Source organism: Corythoichthys intestinalis, chromosome 1 (genome assembly GCF_030265065.1).
Source record: "Corythoichthys intestinalis isolate RoL2023-P3 chromosome 1, ASM3026506v1, whole genome shotgun sequence".
NCBI classification, from domain to species: Eukaryota; Metazoa; Chordata; class Actinopteri; order Syngnathiformes; family Syngnathidae; genus Corythoichthys; species Corythoichthys intestinalis.
The window spans coordinates 12995279-13017703 of NC_080395.1; the positions used below are offsets into that span (position 1 = coordinate 12995279).

At 39.6% G+C, this 22425-nt stretch overlaps 1 protein-coding gene across 3 annotated transcripts; it reads right to left on the reverse strand.

Moving 5' to 3' along the window:
• Window positions 1-1500: 1500 nt before the first annotated feature.
• Window positions 1501-22401, reverse strand: LOC130923620 (oocyte zinc finger protein XlCOF6-like). Of its 3 annotated transcripts, none has more exons than XM_057849422.1 (3): window positions 22253-22401; window positions 20414-20541; window positions 1501-2830 (listed from the first exon to the last, which is right to left on the reverse strand). In XM_057849422.1, the coding sequence occupies exon 3, from the start codon at window positions 2757-2759 to the stop codon at window positions 1806-1808; it is 954 nt and encodes a 317-aa protein (XP_057705405.1). In that variant the 5' UTR covers window positions 2760-2830; window positions 20414-20541; window positions 22253-22401; the 3' UTR covers window positions 1501-1805. The 3 variants fall into 3 exon arrangements, with proteins under 3 accessions (XP_057705405.1, XP_057705415.1, XP_057705397.1); XM_057849432.1 differs by lacking the exons at window positions 20414-20541; window positions 22253-22401 and adding exons at window positions 3946-4121; window positions 4311-4401; XM_057849414.1 differs by lacking the exon at window positions 1501-2830 and adding an exon at window positions 8620-12678.
• Window positions 22402-22425: the final 24 nt, after the last annotated feature.

Here is a 22425-nt window from a genome sequence, read left to right on the forward strand (position 1 = left end):
AGGACCTGCTTAGTAGGATGTCTCCCTGGATAGGCAATTAATTTAATCACATATTACATGGCTAATTTTGCTCTTCTAATTGACAGGGGAGTCTCACCAAACTCTACCTGCATTGATGGGGATGGGGGTTGTTCTGAGGGCACCACAACAGATTCTTAAAGCTTTTGCTTGAACTGTATCCAGTTTTTTAAGATGGGAGGCTGCAGCTGGCCAAAAACACATCCATAGTCTAATCTAGAGAGGACCATTTCTCTGTAAACATTAGCTGAGTTTCCCTATAGGCCCCCCATGCGCTTCCAGAAGGCATTCACAACACATTAATAACTTTCTCACACTTTCACACTACACTTTCAATTTGATTTTTCCACATATGATTTTCATCAAAAATAACCCCCCAAAATTTAAAATCTTTAACTTTTTTAATTGGTTTTCCATACATCCGCAAGCTCTGGTGATCTCTAAACTTCTTATTGCCAAACAGCATACATTTAGAATTACGACACAAAATTTAAAACCCCATTTCTTTCCCCATCTAACAATTTTATTCAGGACAGACTGCATTTGAGGTAAAATGTGATTCACATTACGCCCTCTCTTCCACACTCCGGCATCATCTGCAAAAAGTGATGTGCCCACTCCCTGACCAACCATCTTAAAGATGTCATTCACCATAATGTTGAATAATACTGGGCTGATAACATGTTTACATCGACTGACGCTGGGCTGCTAGAGATGTGTAAACACCCCAGTAATAGCGGACAACCATTAGAGGGTGACGTGCACAAATCTCTACTCAGATCTTAGTCAAATGTTGTCGGTACTTCAGCAGACTACAAGATAATGCTACTGGACGGGAGTGGAAGTGCAGTCACTGAATTATGTAGTTTCAGAACAGAAACGATTACTCGAACAATTCGAGTAACTCGATTTAAAAAATTTATCGAGGAATTTTCTCCACCTCGAGGAATTGTTTAATTTTGCCAGCTCTAGGCATGACGTTTTGGCCGGACTACTTTTAATGTGGCACAACGAGCTGACGTCACGAGCGGACAGGAAAAGAGACGCGGCAGATACATCTGATTTCAACCACGTACGAATATAGAGGTAACGACAAAGAAGCTGATGAAAGCAAAGAGAGAGGCACCAAGAAAAATAAATTGTCAAAAGCGTGAATTTTAAGCTGGACACCAAAGCGAACACTGTTTCATGTATTCACTGTCAGACAGCACTTTTATAACACTACTCGCGGCCCCGCCAACACTTCCGCACCACCAGCTGGACGACAATTGTGTGACCTAATATCGCGATATAAAGTGGGGCGAACAAGTATTTGATACACTGCCAATGGGGTATCAAATACTTGTTCTCCCCACTGTATCTCAGAATCGATTTTTTAAAACACCCTTAAAAGCAGTATGTCAGTTATGAAACAAACACAACAGAAAGATATATAACACAATTTATTCAATGTACAAAATATATATATATTGGTTAGAAAAAGAACATGACATGAAAAAACATTTCAACAACTTTTCCAAAACAGGCTCGAGGGAAACTAAATAAGGAAATTGATATGCTTTTCCCACTTTAAATGCGCAGCAGGAATCAATATTTTGTCACACGCTGTAATTCAAAGGTTTTTACACAGTACGGCTTCTTGCGTGCGTTACTAAATTTCCTTTCTGAGCGAATCTTTTACCACATAGTGAGCATGCAAAAGGCTTTTCTCCAGTGTGTGTGCGCTTATGTTTTTCTAAATGATTCTTTTGAGAAAATATTTTATCGCAAAGTGTGCAGGCGAAAGGCTACTCTCCAGTGTGTGTGCGTGTGTGTATGTTTAAATTTCCCCTTTGGGTAAATCTTTTTCCACAAGATGTGCAGGCAAAAGGCTTTTCTCCAGTGTGTGTTCTTGTGTGAATTTTTAAACTGCTGCTGTCGATGAATCTTTTTTCACAAAATGAGCAGGCGAAAGGCTTCTCTCCAGTGTGTCTGCTTGTGTGTCTGTTTAAGCCCCACCTTTCGACGAATCTTTTACCACAAAGGATGCAGGCAAACGCCTTCTCTCCAGCGTGCTTTCTTGTGTGGGATACAAAATGTGCCCTCTGAGTGAATCTTTTACCACAAAGTGTGCAGGCAAAAGGCTTTTCTCCAGTGTGTGTACGCGTATGCTCTTCTAAAACATTTTTCTGAATAAATCTTTTATCGCAATGCGTGCAGGCGAAAGGCTTCTCCCCAGTGTGTGTTCTTGCGTGAACTTTTAAACTTGCCCTCGTGAAGTATTTTTTATCACAAAGTGTGCAGGCAAAAGGCTTTTCTCCAGTGTGTGTGGACATGTGTACTTTTAAACTATATTTCCAAGAAAATGTTTTATCACAGAATGAGCAGGAAAAAGGTCTCCCAACCACGCATTCCTTTGTCTCTCTTTTTAATGATGACTTGTTTAAAGAATATGAAGCATTTTGGTCAAAGTCATCCTCCTCCTCATCAGTATCAAAGTCAGAAGAATGTGACGTTATATTGTCGCTGTCCGAAAGCGGAGCTAAAAGGCCGTCCGGTTGCGATCGTCCCTCTCCTTTTGTTGTCAAGTGCTGAAATGAGCTGTCGCTCGAAGGGTTTGCCGTTCCGCTCTCTTCGCTTGGTCCTTCGACTTCTTCGCTCTTCACACTGACATCTATTGAAAACTTGGTGATTTCAACTTCCTGGTCTTCTTCTTTCATGTCGGTGGTCTCTAGCTCTGCCTCCTGTTTGATGTACGGCATCTCGGACTCCTCTTCCGGTTTTAAGTGGAGGGGATCGTGCTTCTCAGGGTGAAGATCTTCTACAGTGACATCTGCGGGACATTGGGTGAAGAAAAAAAAAAAATCACGGGAAAGTCGAGCTTTTGCCATGATATTCAGGTTGCATACTTTTTTTAATATAGGGAGAAATATACAGGTCATTTGAGGATCAGCCGTGATGAGACCACAGGATTGCAATGTTCAGTGAGAGAATATTACAATTAATATCATAAATAACGTTGCATCTTTAAAGTGCTATAAAATTGACTTGCACTGATCAGAATGCTTTGTTAAAAAAAAAAAAAAAAAAAAGACAACCGGGGGTTCTTACGTTTCTGCCTTAGAAACTACATGTCTGTAAGTATTTTACATCTATCTGTGTGTTTGAGGGGAAAAGTGAAATATGAAACAAATTTGTTACTCAGTCCTCCTGTATGAAAACAAACCTATACTTTAGAGCTGTCCTTACTGATCGACGTTGTCGATGTCATCGATGACGTAAATGTACAACATCCCCTCGACGGTTAAGGAAGGGTTAAAAAATTAATTTTCGGTCATTTTTAAGACTGCGTTTGATCACCGCGTGCATGCGTGCATACAAACCTATACTTATAACCTGTGGCTTACGTGAAGTGTGGAGTCTACATGGTACAGTATTTATATACCCAGCTTATATTGTTCAATTGTGTTGAATGCATGCCTGTTTCACAAACGAATTACCCATCCATCATCTATCCCTTAATCATGGGTTCATACAAAAACAAGAAAAGACCAATCCTGTGTTTTCTTGGGGGACATTCGATGTTAGCTCGCTGTTGGGCAGTGCACACGGAAATGCAGTTTTTGGACAGAAAACATTTATTTTTAAGAGCTAAAACGTAACAATATAATCCAGAAATACAATGGCATTTCCAAAAGGAACAAAAATAGACACGTTTTATCCTCTGAAACATTGGAAAAAGAGGTTAATTGGTAATAATTTTTTGTATGCTTTATAGAGGATTATTGATGTATTATACTTCAGAATTTCGTCAAATTTTGGCAGCTTTGAGTGAATAAACAAACTATGTGCGTGCTCCAGAAACCTAACCTTATGGATGATCCGCAATCACATCAAAGCAAGTCTGATATTGCATGAAAAATACAACGACGAATGTGATGATCTTACCGTCATTTTCGTTTGTTTTTCAGTTGTTCGTCGTGACCTGAATTTCCACTCCTCATTGCCTTTGATGTTTGGGATTGCGCTGGCGTTCACTTAGTAGTAATTTGTCGCAAAGACAAGTCGAGAAGGGTCTTATACAATTAAATGTAATCACTCTCATGTTAACCGATCTACTTTTCCTGAAAACAAAGTTTGCAAATCTGAAGTGGCATTAAACCAAAGCAATCGGAATGATTTAACTTGTATTTGTTAGCGAGCTAAGCTATTAAACTAAGTTAGGTAAAGCTGCGCAACTTCAACATAAATAACTTCCACTATGCTTTAAAATTGGACTCTTTAGTCCACTAAATTCTTACTTCGGTACTTACCCGATGAGAATGTTTTCAAGGATAGTTTGGTTAGGAGAACACTACACAAAAGAACAGTACCACCCGGATGGGTAAACAAATGTTGCGTCACGTGAACCGGAAGTAGAAACGTTCAAGTGCTGAAACTTCAGCGTGATATGTTGAAGCGTTTGGAAGTTCCGTCACGACTTCACATCACTGGAGTAAAAAAAAAAAAAAAAAAAAAAAAATCAATAAATATGATCAACATATAAAACAACCAACAAACAAAGTTTGCAAGTCTGAATTGGCGTTAACCCAAAGCAATCGGAATGCTTTTACGTGTATTAGCTAGCGAGCTAAGCAAAACGAAACAAGTTAGGTAAAGCTGCGAAGCTTCAACATAAAGCCAAACGACTTCCACTATGCTTTAAAATGGAACTCTTTAGTCCACTAAATTCTTACTTCGGTACTTAACCGATGAGAATGTTTTCAAGGAGCTCGTTTGGTTAGGAGAAGGGAACACGAAAGAACAGCAAGCCCCGGATGGCCACATAGAGGTTGCGTTCAGGTTGCTTCAGCTGCACTTCTTCCGTCAAAGGACAGTCCAATGAACTCGCTTCATTTTTAAGCATTAAAGCATCTCAGGCTCATTTAATTTAGCGTTATTCATCCGCTACCCATGAGATTCAATTATTCCTAAAGTACGAAAGAAGAGTGCAAGGAAGAACTATATCGAGGCGAAGAGAGCATACGACCAGGAGATGTCGCTGTTGGCAAATGCCTAGAATCAAGGCAGGTTGTTTCACAAGACTGATGAATACAATACATATTATAATTGTTTATATACACTCACCGGCCACTTTATTAGGAACACCATGCTAGTAACGGGTTGGACCCCCTTTTGCCTTCAGAACTGCCTCAATTCTTCGTGGCACAGATTCAACAAGGTGCTGGAAGCATTCCTCAGAGAGTTTGGTGTCCATATTGACATTTGTCGGCTGCACATCCATGATGCGATTCTCCCGTTCCGCCACATCCCAAAGATGCTCTATTGGATTGAGATCTGGTGACTGTGGAGGCCATTTGACTACAGTGAACTCATTGTCATGTTCAAGAAACCAGTCTGAGGTGATTCCAGCTTTATGACATGGTGCATTATCCTGCTGAAAGTAGCCATCAGAAGTTGGGTATATTGTGGTAGTAAAGGGATGGACATGATCAGCAACAATACTCAGGTAGGCTGTGGCGTTCCAACAATGCTCAATTGGTACAAAGGGGCCCAAAGAGTGCCAAGAAAATATTCCCCACACCATTACACCACCACCACCAGCCTGAACCGTTGATGCAAGGCAGGATGGATCCATGGTTTCATGTTGTTGACGCCAAATTCTGACCTTACCATCCGAATGTCGCAGCAGAAATTGAGACTCATCAGACCAGGCAACGTTTTTCCAATCTTCTATTGTCCAATTTTGATGAGCTTGTGCAAATTGTAGCCTCAGTTTCGTTCTTAGCTGAAAGGAGTGGCACCCGGAGTGGTCTTCTGCTGCTGTAGCCCATCTGCCTCAAAGTTTGACGTACTGTGCGTTCAGAGATGCTCTTCTGCCTACCTCGGTTGTAACGGGTGGTTATTTGAGTCACTGTTGCCTTTCTATCAGCTCGAACCAGTCTGGCCATTCTCCTCTGACCTCTGGCATCAACAAGGCATTTCCGCCCACAGAACTGCCGCTCACTGGATATTTTTTCTTTTTCGGACCATTCTCTGTAAACCCTAGAGATGGTTGTGCATGAAAATCCCAGTAGATCAGCAGTTTCTGAAATACTCAGACCAGCCCTTCTGGCACAGACAACCATGCCACGTTCAAAGTCACTCAAATCACCTTTCTTCCCCATACTGATGCTCGGTTTGAACTGCAGGAGATTGTCTTAAACCATGTCTACATGCCTAAATGCACTGAGTTGCCGCCATGTGATTGGCTGATTAGAAATTAAGTGTTAACGAGCAGTTGGACAGGTGTATCTGATAAAGTGGCCGGTGAGTGTATACACCGTATTTTAAAATCATTCATGTTTATTTCTTAAATTCTACGCTATAAATGATTTGATCAAACAAACTGATTGAAAATACAAACAGAAATACACATAGGTTATGTCCCAAAGTGACTCTAGTCTAAAGTTGATTTTATAGAGAACAGAGAAGAGCTTTAAAAATAGTTTTCAGTGGAGGAGGTTGGGAAAAAAAGTCATACAGTAATGAACAAAAATATTTTAGTTATAGAATTAATTGACCAATTAACTTTGTTTTGCAAACTGCTAAACACAGGCATGCAAACTGGTTAGGGGTGAAAAAAGTGACAAAGTAAGATGGACACGCGGCATGCGCGGAAAAGTGCATTTCATAGTGCAACCGGAGACATCTCGAATTAAACACAGTACATAATAATTTAACATATACAAGTCTAAATCTCTCATCCTGAAATCAGAACATATAAGACACATTGAGTAGCAAATTATACAAAATCTAAAAAATAAAATATACAGTATATCCCATTTGCATTAAGCAGAGAACAGCTGTACAGCATAAAATATGAATTTACAGGTACAGTATAAATTCCATTCACTTAACTATTATGTGTTAGATAGATAGATAGATAGATAGATAGATAGATAGATAGATAGATAGATAGATAGATAGATAGATAGATAGATAGATAGATAGATAGATAGATAGATAGATAGATAGATAGATAGATAGATAGATAGATAGGTAGATAGGTAGATTAAAAAAATTACAAGTCTTCAAAAGCATTAACTGCAGTGATCATAACTTTATTTACATTCAACCAACATTCAAAGATATGGGTGGGGGAGCATTTTTTGGCCACCTGCCTTCCCTCAATCTCCACGTCTGCATAAAGGCACATTTATATCAATTTATTCCCGAAACCTTATCCAACATTCAGGTAAACACGTTTTTGTTTGATGTTTGAACAACATATGGCTGTCATTATAGCATTTTCTTTTTTAATGCAAAGCTGCTTTTGTCCAAACCTGCCTAAATGCAGGATTCTAAATACTACACGCCTTCGTTTTTGCAGCGAAAGCTAAAATGAGCCCAAATTCCAGATTCTTAAGAGGACTAGGCCGAGGCAGAAAACACTTAGGTGGAGGTTCCGCTCCAAGACCGTCAATTTGTCCCAATTTCAATATTGTCCTCGTTGCATGTGTAATACATCAGTGGAAAGCTTAAAATATCTATTTTCTGGGGAGTGGAAAATTATGAACAGCAGGGCATTTTTTGACACCTTAAAAGTACATAGGCCAAATCAGGTGAGTGAAAATAGACATTTTTGAGACCTTTGAAATTTTCTTTAAGTTTACCATTAAAAAAAAAAAAAAAAAGTTAGGACACCCATCCTCTGGTACATAATAAATAACAAACAGTTCAAAATGATCCCCTTTTTTCCTAGTCTTTGATAATCATTATATATGCATCAGACGTGGGTGTACGTACAATAACAAAGGAAATTGGTGTGTGAGTAAATGTAGATTTAATTTAGCTGAAGGAATCTGACCTTTCAGCCAGATTGCCGGAATCGCACCAGCCGAACCGCGCTGGCGCAGCTCCAGCAACCCGGGCCGGTGGAACTCTGACAACCCGGCCAAAAGGGGCAAACTCTGCGCGTTCACCCAAGTCTTAACTTCTTGTACTGACTCCATTTTGAAAGCTGGAAAAAGTCTTTTTAAACACAAGTTGACAATTTATTCCGAGTCGACAGCAATCATACAGTACTGAGGGACCCAGGCGAGGATCCAGGGTCACCATATCACAAGTCAATAAAAGATTCCCGAGAAAAGTGACAATTAGTTAAACATTGTCTTTTTGAGGACTGCGGTGCGGTGGGCCAGATGAAGGGTGGAGCTGGGTGTTCTTAAGTTAATCTTTTTTTGCAGATTTGGGGGGTCAAGTTCGTGTGTGACCGTTCATTGCTGGGTGATGGTTAATGATGCAACTGAGGTGGGAGGTTCGGCCCACCTCAACGTCTGAGAGGCGCTGAGCTATCGAACTTGGGGTTGTTTTTGTTCTTGGGTGTTGCTTTGGTAGGACAGGGTGTCTTGGCCCCACTGAAGAGATGATGATGATGGCGGAGTCTTTTTCTTTGCTTATCAGGTAAGGGCTGATAAGACAGTCTGCTTCACTTTGTCGAATGGCATGGAGTCCCCTCATTCCCCCCTTCATCTCATGGAATGTGTTGATGACTCAGCGCTGACCTGCTTCGTGAGGCGTGCGTCAGTGTTAATCTCCCCCCAGCCTTATGGTGCGACCACATTCGACACACAAGACCACATTCTTGATGTCCATCTTCTCTGGTCAGGGTGAGTTTGTCCTCTACCTGTTAATCATTCACCCCCCACATTCATTCCGCCTTCCACGCATCAAAATATAGTCTGCTTGTTTCCCTAAACTAGGATTATGACTAAGCTTTATTATATTGAGTATATTAGAATAATACAAACAGTTCGACTGTAACTACGAGAAAAAGTACCGTCTCCTTCATAGCCCTGTTTTATTTTGTAAATAAACATGGCTAAACAGGGAGTTAACTGTATACAGGGTGACCCCAAAAAAAGTTTACAGTGCCATAATACAATTTAAATGCAATGTTTATTCAGCTTAGAATTAGAATTTAATCACAAATTATACATTATTGTAAAGAACATGTACAGTACACTCTATTTTTCAATGTGTCCTCCCTTAAGTGTCACAAAAGCCTCCAGGTGCCTGCAGAACGCTTGACAGGTCTTCTTTATGTAGGATGCTGTCATCTTTTCCCAAGATCTAACAATGGACCTCTCCAAGGCTGCCACAGAAGTTTGTGGCTTCTTACAGGCACTGTCCTCCACAGTTACCCATATGCTATAATCCAGGGGATTGAGATCTGGACTCTGGGGTGGCATATCATCACCTTGTCAATCAACTTTTTGGTCGGATCGGCACTTCCAGACCCAGGTTTTCGTGAGGCTGTTCCAGTCTCTTTTAGCTTCTTTTTAACTTTGTAGACTGCACATCTGGATATTCTCAGATTTGCTGCAATCTCAGTAGGTGTCAGACCGGCACGCAGCAATTCAGGTACAGCTAAAGTTTTCTTCATTTTCAGCAGAAGCACAGGAATTGTAGAGACAAGAGATTACCAGCTGCATTGAGTGACCTTAATGAATCACTTAAGCATGACAACCTATTTAGATATGTTTCAATGGCTTTTAAACAAGCAGTCAACTGAGTGTTAACTTTTTTTTGGGTCACCCTGTAGTTAATGATAACTCTACTGCACACATGTTTGATTTGGCTTGATTTTAATCTGTGCAAAGAAAAAAGGGGTTAACCAATAAAATAATATTCTAATTTAAATTAAAGGGAACATATAAATGTGAGTCCATAACACTATTTATTGTATTTAGCATTGAAGCCTAGGACCTTGGCTTTATGATTTAAGCATCGAAGGCAGTCATGTCCAAAGTCCGGCCCGGGGGCCAAATGCGGCCCGTGGTCAAATTTATAACGTCTGGCCCGCACACAGACTTAATAAATTGGTCAGCAGTACTGCTACCAGCATACGAAGTAGCTTACACACTAAATGCTGCTCCTCATTTACCCACTAAAAGGCAGCAGCACTCTAACCAACATTACCCATGTGACACTTTACTCCCAATTTTCTAAAATGACAACATTCAACAAAAACAAAAAAAACGAGTGTGACGGCCGACGCTTCAAGGATAGGTGGAAATTGGACTATTTCTTCACAAAAATACGGAACAACTGTGTCCGCCTCATTTGCAAAGAGTCAGTCACTGTTTTTAAAGAGTTCAATGTGAGGCGATATTACCAAACAAGACACGCTGACATGGACCGACAAAATTACAGGGAAGATACGTTGTGAGAAATTGAAGCAACTTGAAGCCAGTTTATTTCACAGTAGTATTTCGCAAGAGCCCGAGAGTCGAAAGAGAACGCCACAAAGGCTATTTGTGAAATTCTTAAAATTATAAATTTAAAAAAATAATAAAGCAAATGTGACGCACAGAATGGCTTGCTAAAATTTGCTTAAATATATTGTTCTACGTAAAGGACGTCAGCCAATGTCGGCCCCCCACATTTTTACAACACCAAATCTGGCCCCCTTTGCAAAAAGTTTGGACACCCCTGATCTAAGGTATCTAATACATCAATATTATCCCATAATAAGCAATCCAAACGGCAACAGTTGTTTTGGCTTAAAATACAGCAGTTTATTTTAAAGAGGGGTGCAAGAGAAGAAAATGCTTTTTCAGCAGGAATCAGAATATTTTGTCACCCGCTGCAATTCAAAGGTTTTTACCCAGTGTGGACTCTTGAGTGCGCTACTAAATTTCCTTTCTGAGCGAATCTTTTACCACAACATGAGCAGGCAAAAGGCTTTTCTCCAGTGTGCGTACGCGTATGCGTTTCTAAATCAACCTTCTGATAAAATCTTTTATCGCAAAGTGTGCAGGGGAAAGGCTTCTCTCCAGTGTGTATGCGTGTGTGTTTGCTTAAACTTCCCTGATGGGTGAATCGTTTACCACAACATATGCAGGCAAAAGGCTTTTCTCCAGTGTGTGTACGCTTATGCGTTTTTAAATCAGTCTTTTGAGAAAATGTTTTGTCACAAAGTGTGCAGGCGAAAGGCTTCTCTCCGGTGTGTCTTTTTGTGTGTTTGCTTAAATTTCCCCTATTTGTGAATCGTTTACCACAAAGTAAGCAGGCAAAAGGCTTTTCTCCAGTGTGTGTACGCTTATGCGTTTCTAAATCAGCCTTCTGTTGAAATCTTTTATCACAAATTGTGCAGCCGAAAGGTTTCTCTCCAGTGTGTCTGCTCGTGTGTTTGTTTAAACCTCCCTTATCCACGAATCTTTTACCACAAAGTGTGCAGGCAAAAGGCTTCTCTCCAGCGTGGTTTCTCGTGTGCACTACGAAATGTCCCTTCTGAGTAAATCCTTTACCACAAAGTGTGCAGGCAAAAGGCTTCTCTTCAGTGTGTATACGCTTGTGCTTTTCTAAATAAGTCTTCTGAGCGAATTTTTTACCACAGAGTGTGCAGGCGAAAGGCTTCCCTCCAATGTGTGTACGCTTATGCTTTTCTAAATAAGCCCTCTCAGAAAATCTTTTGCCACAAAGTGTGCAGGCGAAAGGCTTCTCTCCAGTGTGTCTTCTTGCGTGCATGACTACATTTTTTTTGTGATCGAATCTTTCACCATAAACTCTGCAAGCAAAAGGCTTCTCTCCAGTATGTCTTCTTGTGTGCGAGACTAAATTTTTTTTGTGAGCGAATTTTTTACCACAAAGTGTGCAAGCGAAAGGCTTTTCTCCAGTGTGTTTGCGTGTGTGTTTGTTTAAATTTCCCTTATGGGTGAATTGTTTACCGCAAGATGTGCAGGCAAAAGGTTTTTCTCCAGTGTGTATACGCGTATGCTTTTCTAGATGAGGCTTCTGGTAAAATCTTTCATCACAAAGTGTGCATGCAAAAGGTTTCTCTTCCGTGTGTTTTCGTGTGTGTTTGTTTAAACTCCTCTTATGGGTGAATCGTTTACCGCAAGATGTACAGGCAAAAGGCTTCACTCCAGTGTGTCTGCTTGTGTGCGTTACTAAATTTCTTTTCTGAGCGAATCTTTCACCACAAAGTGAGCAGGCAAAAGGCTTTTCTCCGGTGTGTGTATACTGATGCTGTTCTAAATTAATCTTTTGAGAAAATCTTCGATCGCAAAGTGTGCAGGCGAAAGGCTTCTCTCCGGTGTGTGTTCTTGTGTGAATGTCTAAATTTGACTTTGTAAAGAATTTTCTTTCACAAAGCGTGCACGCAAAGGGCTTTTCTCCAGTGTGTGTACGCTTATGTCTATTTAAAGTAGAATTCCGAGTAAATCTTTTGTCACAAAGTGTGCAGTTGAAAGGTTTCCCAACTGTGCATTCCTTTGTGTCTCTTTTCATTGATGACTTGTTTAAGGATTTTGAAGCACTTTGGTCAAAGTCATCATCCTCCCCATCAGTATTAAAGTCAGAAGAATGTGACGTTATGTCGTCGCTGTCCGAAAGCGGAGCAAAGAGGCTGTCCGGTTGCGATCTTCCCTCCCCTTTTTTTGCCACGTGTTGAAATGAGCTGTCGCTCGGAGGGTTTACTGCTCCGCTCTCTTCGCTTGGACCTTCATCTTTTTCGCTCTTCACGCTGACACCCATTGGAAACTTGGGGATTTCAATTTCCTGGTCTTCTTCTTTCATGTCAGGGGTCTCTGGCTCTGTCTCTTGTTTGATACACAGCATCTCTGACTCCTGTTTAAAGTGGAGGGGATTATGCTTTTCAGGGTGAAGATCTTCAACAGAGACGCCTGTGGGACACTGGATGAAAATAAAAAAAACGTGATTTGCTGATGTCAGAGATATGGAGAAATACAGGTAGTCTCCGGGTTACGACTTACCCGACTTACATGATTTCGACTTTCCGACGCAGGGGTTTTGTTTATAATGTTGAGTTTTGTTATGTAAAGCACGCTTTTATTTTGGCGTAGGAAGCATAGCAGGTCGTACTTCCGCACGCGAGACTAGCGAGTAAGAGCGCATTTACACAATAGTACCTGACTGCGGCTGACAGCCAGTATAAACAACGGCCAGTTGCTCGAACTACGCCTACGTTGCAACAAACTACACCCACATAATGCTACGGTAGATATCACATGTATAAAGAACACTCCCGGAAGAGCGGTAGAGGAAGTACTATAAACAGTACAATACCGTAACATGGAACTTTGTTAAAAAAATAAAATAAAATAATTACTTTTTTTCTGTATTGGATCAGGACATTGTCCGCATTTTCTCAAAATCAGATGCAAAAATATGTGATCGGGACATCCATACCAACAGCCCATCAATGGGTATTACCTTCAGCCCTAAAATTAGCAACCAGAGTACCTACCGGTACATAAGTGCGCTGGTACATCCTGGGCTTAAGATAAAATAACTCGTAAAGCAAAACTGAGAAGCATAAACACCCAAAGCCATCCAGAAAAATGCGAGTACAACCATTAAACGGTCATATTATAGGCATCACTGTTGGATTATATTTTATGCTGAATGCTTTACCATCATGAGAAATCACACACACACACAGATAGGGATGAGAATCGAAATCCGAATACAATTCCGAACCGGTTCCTAGTGTTTCGAGGCCTCGACATCACAATGAAAAAGCCTTAACGATCCCTTTAACGATTCCTAAAGACGCGTATTGCGTCATCACGTGACGTGACGTGTCCTGTTGTCCAGACGCATTAATCTAGCATGGCGCCAAGAACCAATCGCTCCAAAGTTTGGCTACACTTCACCAGGAAAGAGGGTGAACATGAAAGGTTACGATGGTTCAGCACGAGCATTGCAGCCGTAAACATAACAATGACAGCACATAGGTTCAAACGCTCGAAAGTGCGTCTTCACTTCACGAGGAAAAATTACAAGAAAACGACTTGCAGTCATTGCAAGGTGGAGATAACTGCTTCGGGAGGGAATACGACTGTACGGTCTCACCGAGACACTAAGATTCAGTCCTGGCTATATAGCGACCTAAACTCCTAAATGACGATGCAGAAGACGTTGGTATAATACGCTGACTTTATTCAGCCGTTGTTATGACACCATCACTTGAAGAGTGAAACTAAAAATAGAAATGAAACAAATCAATTTCGTCCCCCATAACAAACAGGTTCGCATCAACGTAAATCAGCAATGATTAGCTGCTAATACAGTAATAACACAAACGGTTGGCATGCGTTCGCTAGCATTAGCACATCGTTCAAACCACTACACAACTGGATTTAAGTGTCCGATCGCTAGTGGACACACAACAACAAAACAAAAGATTATACATACAGGCGTTGCCTCTGTAGATATTTTACAAACGATTAACAAAGAACGTAGGCTCGTAGCAGTGTTTCTCTCTCTCACTAACTCGCTCACTCGCTTGGATGCTTTGTAGCTGCACTTCTTCGCGTGTAAGCGCACTCCTCTTCACGTGAGCGCGTTCTTCGCGTGAGGAAGGGCAAGGGCGCCCCCACTTGAGCGTGAAAGCACACTTAAAACTACAAGGCATGCATTTCAATATAATGGTAAATAATACACTTTAACTCGTATTGCCAAAGGCAGAACAACGACCTATATGCCAATTAAAAAATTCTATTAGAAAAATGTTTCAGTAAAATGTTACAAATTCTTGCGTATTTGACACTTATTTCTACAGTTAACATTGAGACTTTGAGCCTCTTTTGACATCGGTGTGAGTTTGTAAGGTTGTGACTTCTGATTAAACAAACTCGATGTCAATCAAAATGTTTGTTCTTCTTTATCCCCAAATTAGAATCGATAAGAGAATCGATAAAGAATAGAATCGTTACGCAATATCGATAATGGAATCGGAATCGTAAAAATCGTATCAATTCCCATCCCTACACACAGATATATGCTGAGGTAGATGCTGGGTTGCAATCCGTGCCCAATCCAATCATTAAATTCAGCCATTTCAACAAGGTTAAAACCGCAATCCGACTCCATCAGGTTCATTTGTAGCGTTAGCCACTAGCCTTAGCCTATGTCCTGGCTACCAATAGAAAGCACTGAAAGCACCCTCTCCTGAAATCGTGACTAGGGAGGACAGCGGTTGAAAGCCCGTCTGCAGGCCGCCAAGAGTCTACCGAATGTTGGGTGAAAGTTTGGCGAGGCTCCCTTAAGCCCGACTCCATCACGTTCGTTTGTAGCGCTAGCTGCTAGCGTTAGCCTACCGGGCTTCTGTTTGTTTGATCGTTTGATTTTTGTGCTTTTCAGTGTAAGCATACTGGTTGCTTTCTGAAAGGGGAATGAACATAGCCAAACAACACAAAGCCAAAGCGGGATGAAAAAACTATGACTATTGACTTCGATGATGACTTTGAAAAGACTTCGGTGTTTCGTTCAAACACCGAATTTACACACATGGTCAAAATTACGTCGGTCATCGTGAACCATCTCGGTAACCGTAAATTTTCGGTAAACCGCCCAGCTGTAGCCCGAATTTTGACAGAATCAATTTAATGACTTTTAATGCTTCTTAATGACTCACACAAACAGATTTCCTCTCCTCATCTTCCACCTCTCTACTCTTTAATCACTCAAATTAGAGGTGGGAATCTTTGGGCACCTAACGATTTGATTACGATTCAGAGGCTACAATTCGATTATAAATCGATTATTGATGCACTTAACCGAACCCCCCCCCCCACCACCACCACCACCACCACCACCACCAGCTATTGGCGGCTTTTAATGTTTTGTACATTACTTCCGAAATTGTACAAAAATCCTCTCTGGCTTAAACAAACTACTATTTCAGTATCAAGATAACAGCTTAAAGCAGTTAATAAAATACTCAAGTCCCCATTCTGTATCAGCAGCTTTAAACTACATTCAATGAATTTATTGTTGTGAATCAACCGTTAGAGTTGTTAAAATTTTCCCGTTATTCCATAATTTCCCTTCTGTCTACTTTCGACAAGTTATAAAATTGTTTCATCATTTAAAGATAGATTCAAGTCTAGATTTTGCTGACAGAGCCTTCCATAGAAGTCTACTGCTATTTTGCATCTAGAGCTCTATAAATTGCCAACGCCACCAAGTCTGTCATTTCGCATCTCGTTCTATATACAAGTGATAGCTACCTATTATATCTATGTGCCGTAGTTTGTAGCAACTGGGCGTTGTTTGTAGCGGATGTCGGCCGCAGTCAGGTATCATTGGTTTTTTATCTAGCAGCATGATGTAAACTCTCGGTCTGTTCCTCGTTGCGTCCCGAAGACCGAACTGACTGTGTTTTAGTTCCGCTCTACCTCGCATTATTAAATAATCGGAATTTGGATGTTTGTGAATCGTTCTTGAATCTTCCACGGCCGAATTGCAAAGAATCTAAGAATCGGATATTTCGCACACCTCGAATTTTAATGCAGTTGTTCTTAACTGGGGTTCGTTCTGTGAGTAATCCTCAGGGTTTCAGTGAAGGTTAAGAAACGCAGAGCCGTATTTTGTACGCTGTTAAAATCTAGGCAAAGTGGCATTTTAGACCAGGTTTTGGACTGGTTTGCTCTCAATTTACAGGCTTTATTCTTTCAACTGCTAGCCCCTCCATCTAATGGGAGGAGAGGTCGGTTTGCTCAGTGGAAGGTTGACTGGCACTTGGTATGAGGAAGTATAACAAACCTCCAGACAGCGTGGACTGTGTACATAATTAAAATAAAAATGTATTCATAAAAAATAGTATATGATGCAAGGATGCAACAATAAAATGAGAATGTTGTAGAGCCGGGCAGTTTCCCGAAATTTACGGTTATCGAGATGCTTCTCGATAACCGACATAGTTTTGACCATGTCGGAAAATTCGGTGTTTGAATGAAACGAAAAAAATAGTCTTCTCATCCCGCTTTGGCGCTGTGTTATTCGGTTATGTTCATTCCCTTTTCAGGTAGCAGTCAGTGTGCTTGCGTACGAAGTCACGTGATTTTAAGGAAATCAAACAAACAGAAGCCCGGAAGGCTAACACTAGCGGCTAATGCTACAAGCGAACATGATGGAGTCAAGCTTTAGGGAGTGTATGAGCAATGTTCCTGATTTGTCTTATTATTTGTAATTTTATTCCTTGCCACTAGGGGCTGTAAGTCGTGCCTGTCCACTGACCTGGAGTCATCCCCGGTACCCTTAAAATGCTTAAAAGCTTTCCAATGATGTATCACACATCCATATCGTACAATTTTGGGCAATTTGGCCAAACTGGGGGTCTCAGAGCGGAACTCCAAGTCACCTGAGTGTTTTCCACCATATCTGTGTTTGTGTGTGTGTATGTGTGATTTCTCATGATGGTAAAGCATTCAGCATAAAGTATAATCCAACAGTGAAGTCTATAATATGACCGTTTAATCGTCACAGCTATTTTTCTGTATGTACTTACTTTATTCTGTGTCGTTACTGCCATCATAAAATGTTAATTTTTTATTTGGCATAAGAGCAATGTAGCTTTATTGTGTGTGTGTCTGTGTAGGGGGTGCACGTGTGTGTGCATGTATTAAAAAATGCTCTGGAAAAAAAAAACTGAAACCTTTGTGTTGAGAAATTACGTCAAAGCAGCCATTAACAATAAGTTGTCTGAAGTGTATTGTTCAAGCTGTAAGTCATTTGTGTTACAATGACATGCTTGCACAGTCGTCAAATTGATTTTTATAATGTTGTACATTGTTCAAGTCATGCAAGCCTTTATATATGTTCATACTTTAATTCATATTATTTATAAGATATTTTATATACTTAATATTTAGACTGCGTGTAAAATTGTTAAATATGTTCATTTGAAAGCTGGTAAATAAATCAACGATATACAGTTAATTTGAATTTCATGCATTGATTCAAATTTTCAAATTATACAACAGTGTGCTTGGGTGAATTTATCATCATTCATCGTTATCGAGGTAAATCTACTCAATTTACCGTGATATGTACTTAAGGCCATATTGCCCAGCCCTAGAATGTAGACATAAAAAAAAAGGAACAGTGTGAAATTAAATGAGTTTCATTTCATTTTCCAACATGACAATCAACAGTAAAAGGCAAAATGATTTGTTGTAAATTTAAAATGTGCAAGAAATTTGAACAGGAATTCACTTAGATGCTAGCTCTCTAAGTCTTAAATTAATAAAAAAATGGCTTTATTATTAAATTCCAAAGGGTTTTGGGGTTTGGTACCTTTAGCAAGTTTAAGAACCACTGCTCCAATGTTAACCGAGCGAAACACCCCACATAAAACAAAATGCACAAATCGGAAGTGCCGTTAAGCCAAAGCAATCGAAATGTGTTAACGTGTCTTGGCTAGCAAGCTACGCTAAACAAAACTAAGTTAGAGTGACCAAACGTCCTCTTTTGCCTGGACATGTCCACTTTTCACATCGTGTCCGAGGTGTCCGGTAGGGTTTTATAAATTCAAGAAAATGTCCGGTTTTCATAATTTTTCCCGGGACCAATAAGGGTGTGTTGAAATTGACTGAACTGACGCTTTGCATAGAATACTACGGTACTGTTTTACGATCAATACGTATATAATCAAATGCTCATGTACCCGATAGAGTAATTCAGTCAAAAATACCTTTATTACACTTTGGATACAAATTTGCGCATGCGTGGGCAGTCACAGACTGGCTTTATAATGGCGTTACCTGTCAATTCTTATTCACAAACAAACCTTAGTCACGACAGGAGCTCGCAGGCTATCGGTATGTTACTTTTCGACAACTGTTGACTTCTATCGGAGCTTTGTATTGGTGTGATTTGTAAAATCCCGTTTGGTGTTGCATCGTTGCGCTGCCGATGATTGTAAACTTTTATAGCAATGTTTGATTTTGCCTCGGCTTGCGGTGCTTGCGAATAAGTTAGCTGTCAGTGAGCTAAGCCGCGCTATGCATTATGGGAAATGTGGTTTTGAACTGCGGCGTTTCGAAACATGCCGGTTGAATCATTTGTCAGTTTATTTTGGTTATTATTTGCGTGCAATTTAGAACATTGAATGAGAATACCAAGTGAGTGGGAATAACAATTTGTCAATGACAATTGTCGTGATAGTAATTTATAAAAATGTTTAGTTGTCAACAAAGCCTAATGTATGTGTGTATTGACTGGACTACATTTCCATGGGTCTGCATTATATTATTGTTTTTTTTAATCATGATTTAATTCCAGTTTTTTTTCTTTTTTTTTTTTTTTTTTTTTGCATTTTTATTGTTCGATAATTTATGGGGGGAATAATAAAGTAAAGTTGCGTAACCTCTGAGAATTTCAATTGTGTCTTTGGTTATATACAATATGGCTATATATATATGGCGGAAAACACTAAGGTGACTTGAAGTTCTCTTTCTGAGACCCCCAATTTAGCCAAATTTCAAAATTGTCCTACATGCATGTGTGATACATCATTGGAAGGCTTAAAATCTCAATTTTCTGGGAGAACAAAAAATTTGAACAGGGCTGCATTTAAAAAAAAAAACAAAACTGCAAAACCCTAACTGGAGGCGAGAGCACGCGAGAGCAGAATTAAAGACGCCACGATTTTAACGAGATGTTATAGCGTACCTACCTTGTTTTGATCCAAAAACTCCATGTAGCGTGTATCACTGAGTGTCAAGACACAGCTGTGAATGGCCACAGCCGGCTTTTGGGGGGATCTTATCGGTGAAACATGGTGATATAACAAGGGTCGCGATGCAGAAATCGCAGACAACAAGGAGTGGTCGAGATTTTCTTTTTCATATATTAAACGTTATTTTTCATTTTTTCTTTTTTTGGATCCAATATTTATCCTCTAACATATCGGGGAAAATGCGAGTTACAAAAAAAAAAATACAATTAGGCGATAGTTATGAGGTAGATATCCGTATAAATTTAATTTACATATATAAATTTAGATAAATTTACAGACACCAAATTTTTCATTGTGACGTAATTTGTTTAAGAGTTTAAAATATAAGAGTGAATAATTTTTTAAAGCCTTTTTTTAAAACTAAATATTATACATCAATTAATGATTCAAATCTAAAAATGACAGACATTTTGAATAATAAATACAATTATTTACCTTCTTTTTATGGCTAGGTTGAAACAAAAGCGGTTGCGCGACGTCTGTAAACGGGGGCTTCCAGGGTGAAACGGACAAATTAGAAATAATTCAGCGGCTTAGTGCGCCATGAATTTGCTGTGGCAGTATATAGACATATTGTTCTATCAAACACAACAGTTCTTTTGGCTTAAAATACAGCAGTTTATTTTAAAGAGGAGAGAAACTGCTTTTTCAGCCATGTCTGTGTTTTCCGCTATATATATTTCTTTAATAAAACTGAATTTATCCATCTAGACGGTGGAGGCAGACTTTAAATATATTATAGGCATATTATATATAAGCATGTTTGAGTGAAGGTCATGTAAAATGTATGTAAGTAGCTGGGCTGAATGTCTTCTTTTCAAAATATGGTCAAAGTAAGTCTGATAGTGCATAAAAATACAACAACTAATGTCATGCGCTTACCTTCATTTTCTTTTGTTTTTCAGTTATTCGTCGTGACCTGGATTTCCTCTCCAAATTTTCCACATCTCCACTCTTTGACTTGATGTTTTGGATTGCGTTGGCCTTCAGTCAGTAGTAATTTGTCGCATCTAAAAGACAAATCGAGAAGCGTCTAGTACAATTCAAGGTAATCACGCTCATGTTAACCGATCGACTTTTTCTTAAAATAAACTTTACAAATCAGAAGTGGCAGGCTACCCAGATAGCAGACCGACATTGAATAAATGTTGATTTTCCATCAAAATAATCAGTGTGGTTGACATTAGTGTTGCACCAATACCATTTATTTGGCCCCGATACCTGGCTGTGCAGTTTCGGCCGATACCATTCCGTTTATATGTGGCGGAAAACACTCAGGTAACTTGAAGTTCCGCTCTGAGACCCCCAATTTGACAAACTTTCAAAATTGTCTGATATGCATGTATGATACATCATTGGAAAGATTAAAATCTCAATTTTCTGGGGGAAGACAAATTTTGAACAGGAGGGCATTTTAAAAAATGAATTAATAAATAAACAGCGAAACCCTATCTGGAGGTGAGAGCATGAAAGAGCAGAATTAAAGATGCCATGACTTTAAGGAGATATTATCGCGTACTTACCTTGTTTCGATCCAAAAACTCCATGTAGCATGTATCACTGAGTGTCAAGACACAGCTGTGAATGGCCACAGCTGGATTTTTGGGAGGATTTTATGGGTGAAACATGGTAATATAACAAGGGTCGTAATGTCTAGAGTCGTTTCTACAAGTTCCCTAGCAGCAGTACTTGATTGGCATGTTCGTTTTTTAAAGATTACCGGAGAAACCTAGCAGAAATATAATGGTTTGTAAGCGAGGGTGTGTGTATAATGTCCCACATCCGATTTACGATGAGACGTCACGGTCTGAAAATAGCATTTGTGTGGTAAGCTATTGTAGCCCTGGTTTGGGATTGGTTGAGAAACTCACTTCACCACAAAATACCCATGACACCTGGTTGAATTCCTTGATATGAACTGTGATTGCCGTTTTTTTTGTATTTTTCCACATTCACTGAAGAGGCAGATAGGGATGGCCGCGTTTCAATATGCATTTGCTGCTGTTGTCCAGAAGTGACTACGTTATGTTCCAGACCGCGTTGGTGGCAAAGTTCGCAGCAAAGCTCGTCAGACTGAGGAGCAGGCTCAAGTTTGAAATAACTTTGCAGGGAGTTAATGAAGTTTTCTTTTGTTTTGATTCAGTTAAAAATAATTTTGAAGTCTAGCAAAGTTTTGATTTGATTATTTATTCATTATTATATATATATATATATATATATATATATATATATATATATATATATATATATATATTTTTTTTTTTTTTTTTTTTTTAATCGTTCATGTATAATATTTTATTAGTCAGCCTTGCTGTTTCTTCTGTCTGTAAATAAAGCAGGACCTCAAAATATTGGCATATTTGAAAGCAATAATACCATCATGGTTGAAAATGAAGGGAAAACATAACATTGATTCATCGTTGTTCCAATATTATTCATAATCGAAATGACGTTTAGGTTTTGTTAGGATTTCAACGTTGGAAAAACATTAATTGATGGTGCAAAAGTGATGAGAAATTAACGTTGGGTGTTAACGGTGATTCAACGATATAAGATTGACAGCGGAATATTGATTCAACATCATTTCAACATCTGTCCGCTATCTGGGTAAGCTAAACAAGACTAAGTAAACCTGGGAAGCTTCAACATAACGCTAAACGGCATCCAGCAAGCTTTAAGACGGGACGTTTCCGTTAACTAAATTCTTTCTTGGGTACTTACCCGATGAGAATGCTTTGAAGCAGCTCGTTTGATATGGTGAGTAGGGGACACGAAAGCACAGCAAGGCCCAGATGGGTACAAAAAGGTGGCGTCAAGTGAACCGGAAGTCGAAACATTTAGGTGCTGAAACTTCAGTGTAAAATGTTGAAGCGTTTGGAAGTTCCATCACAACT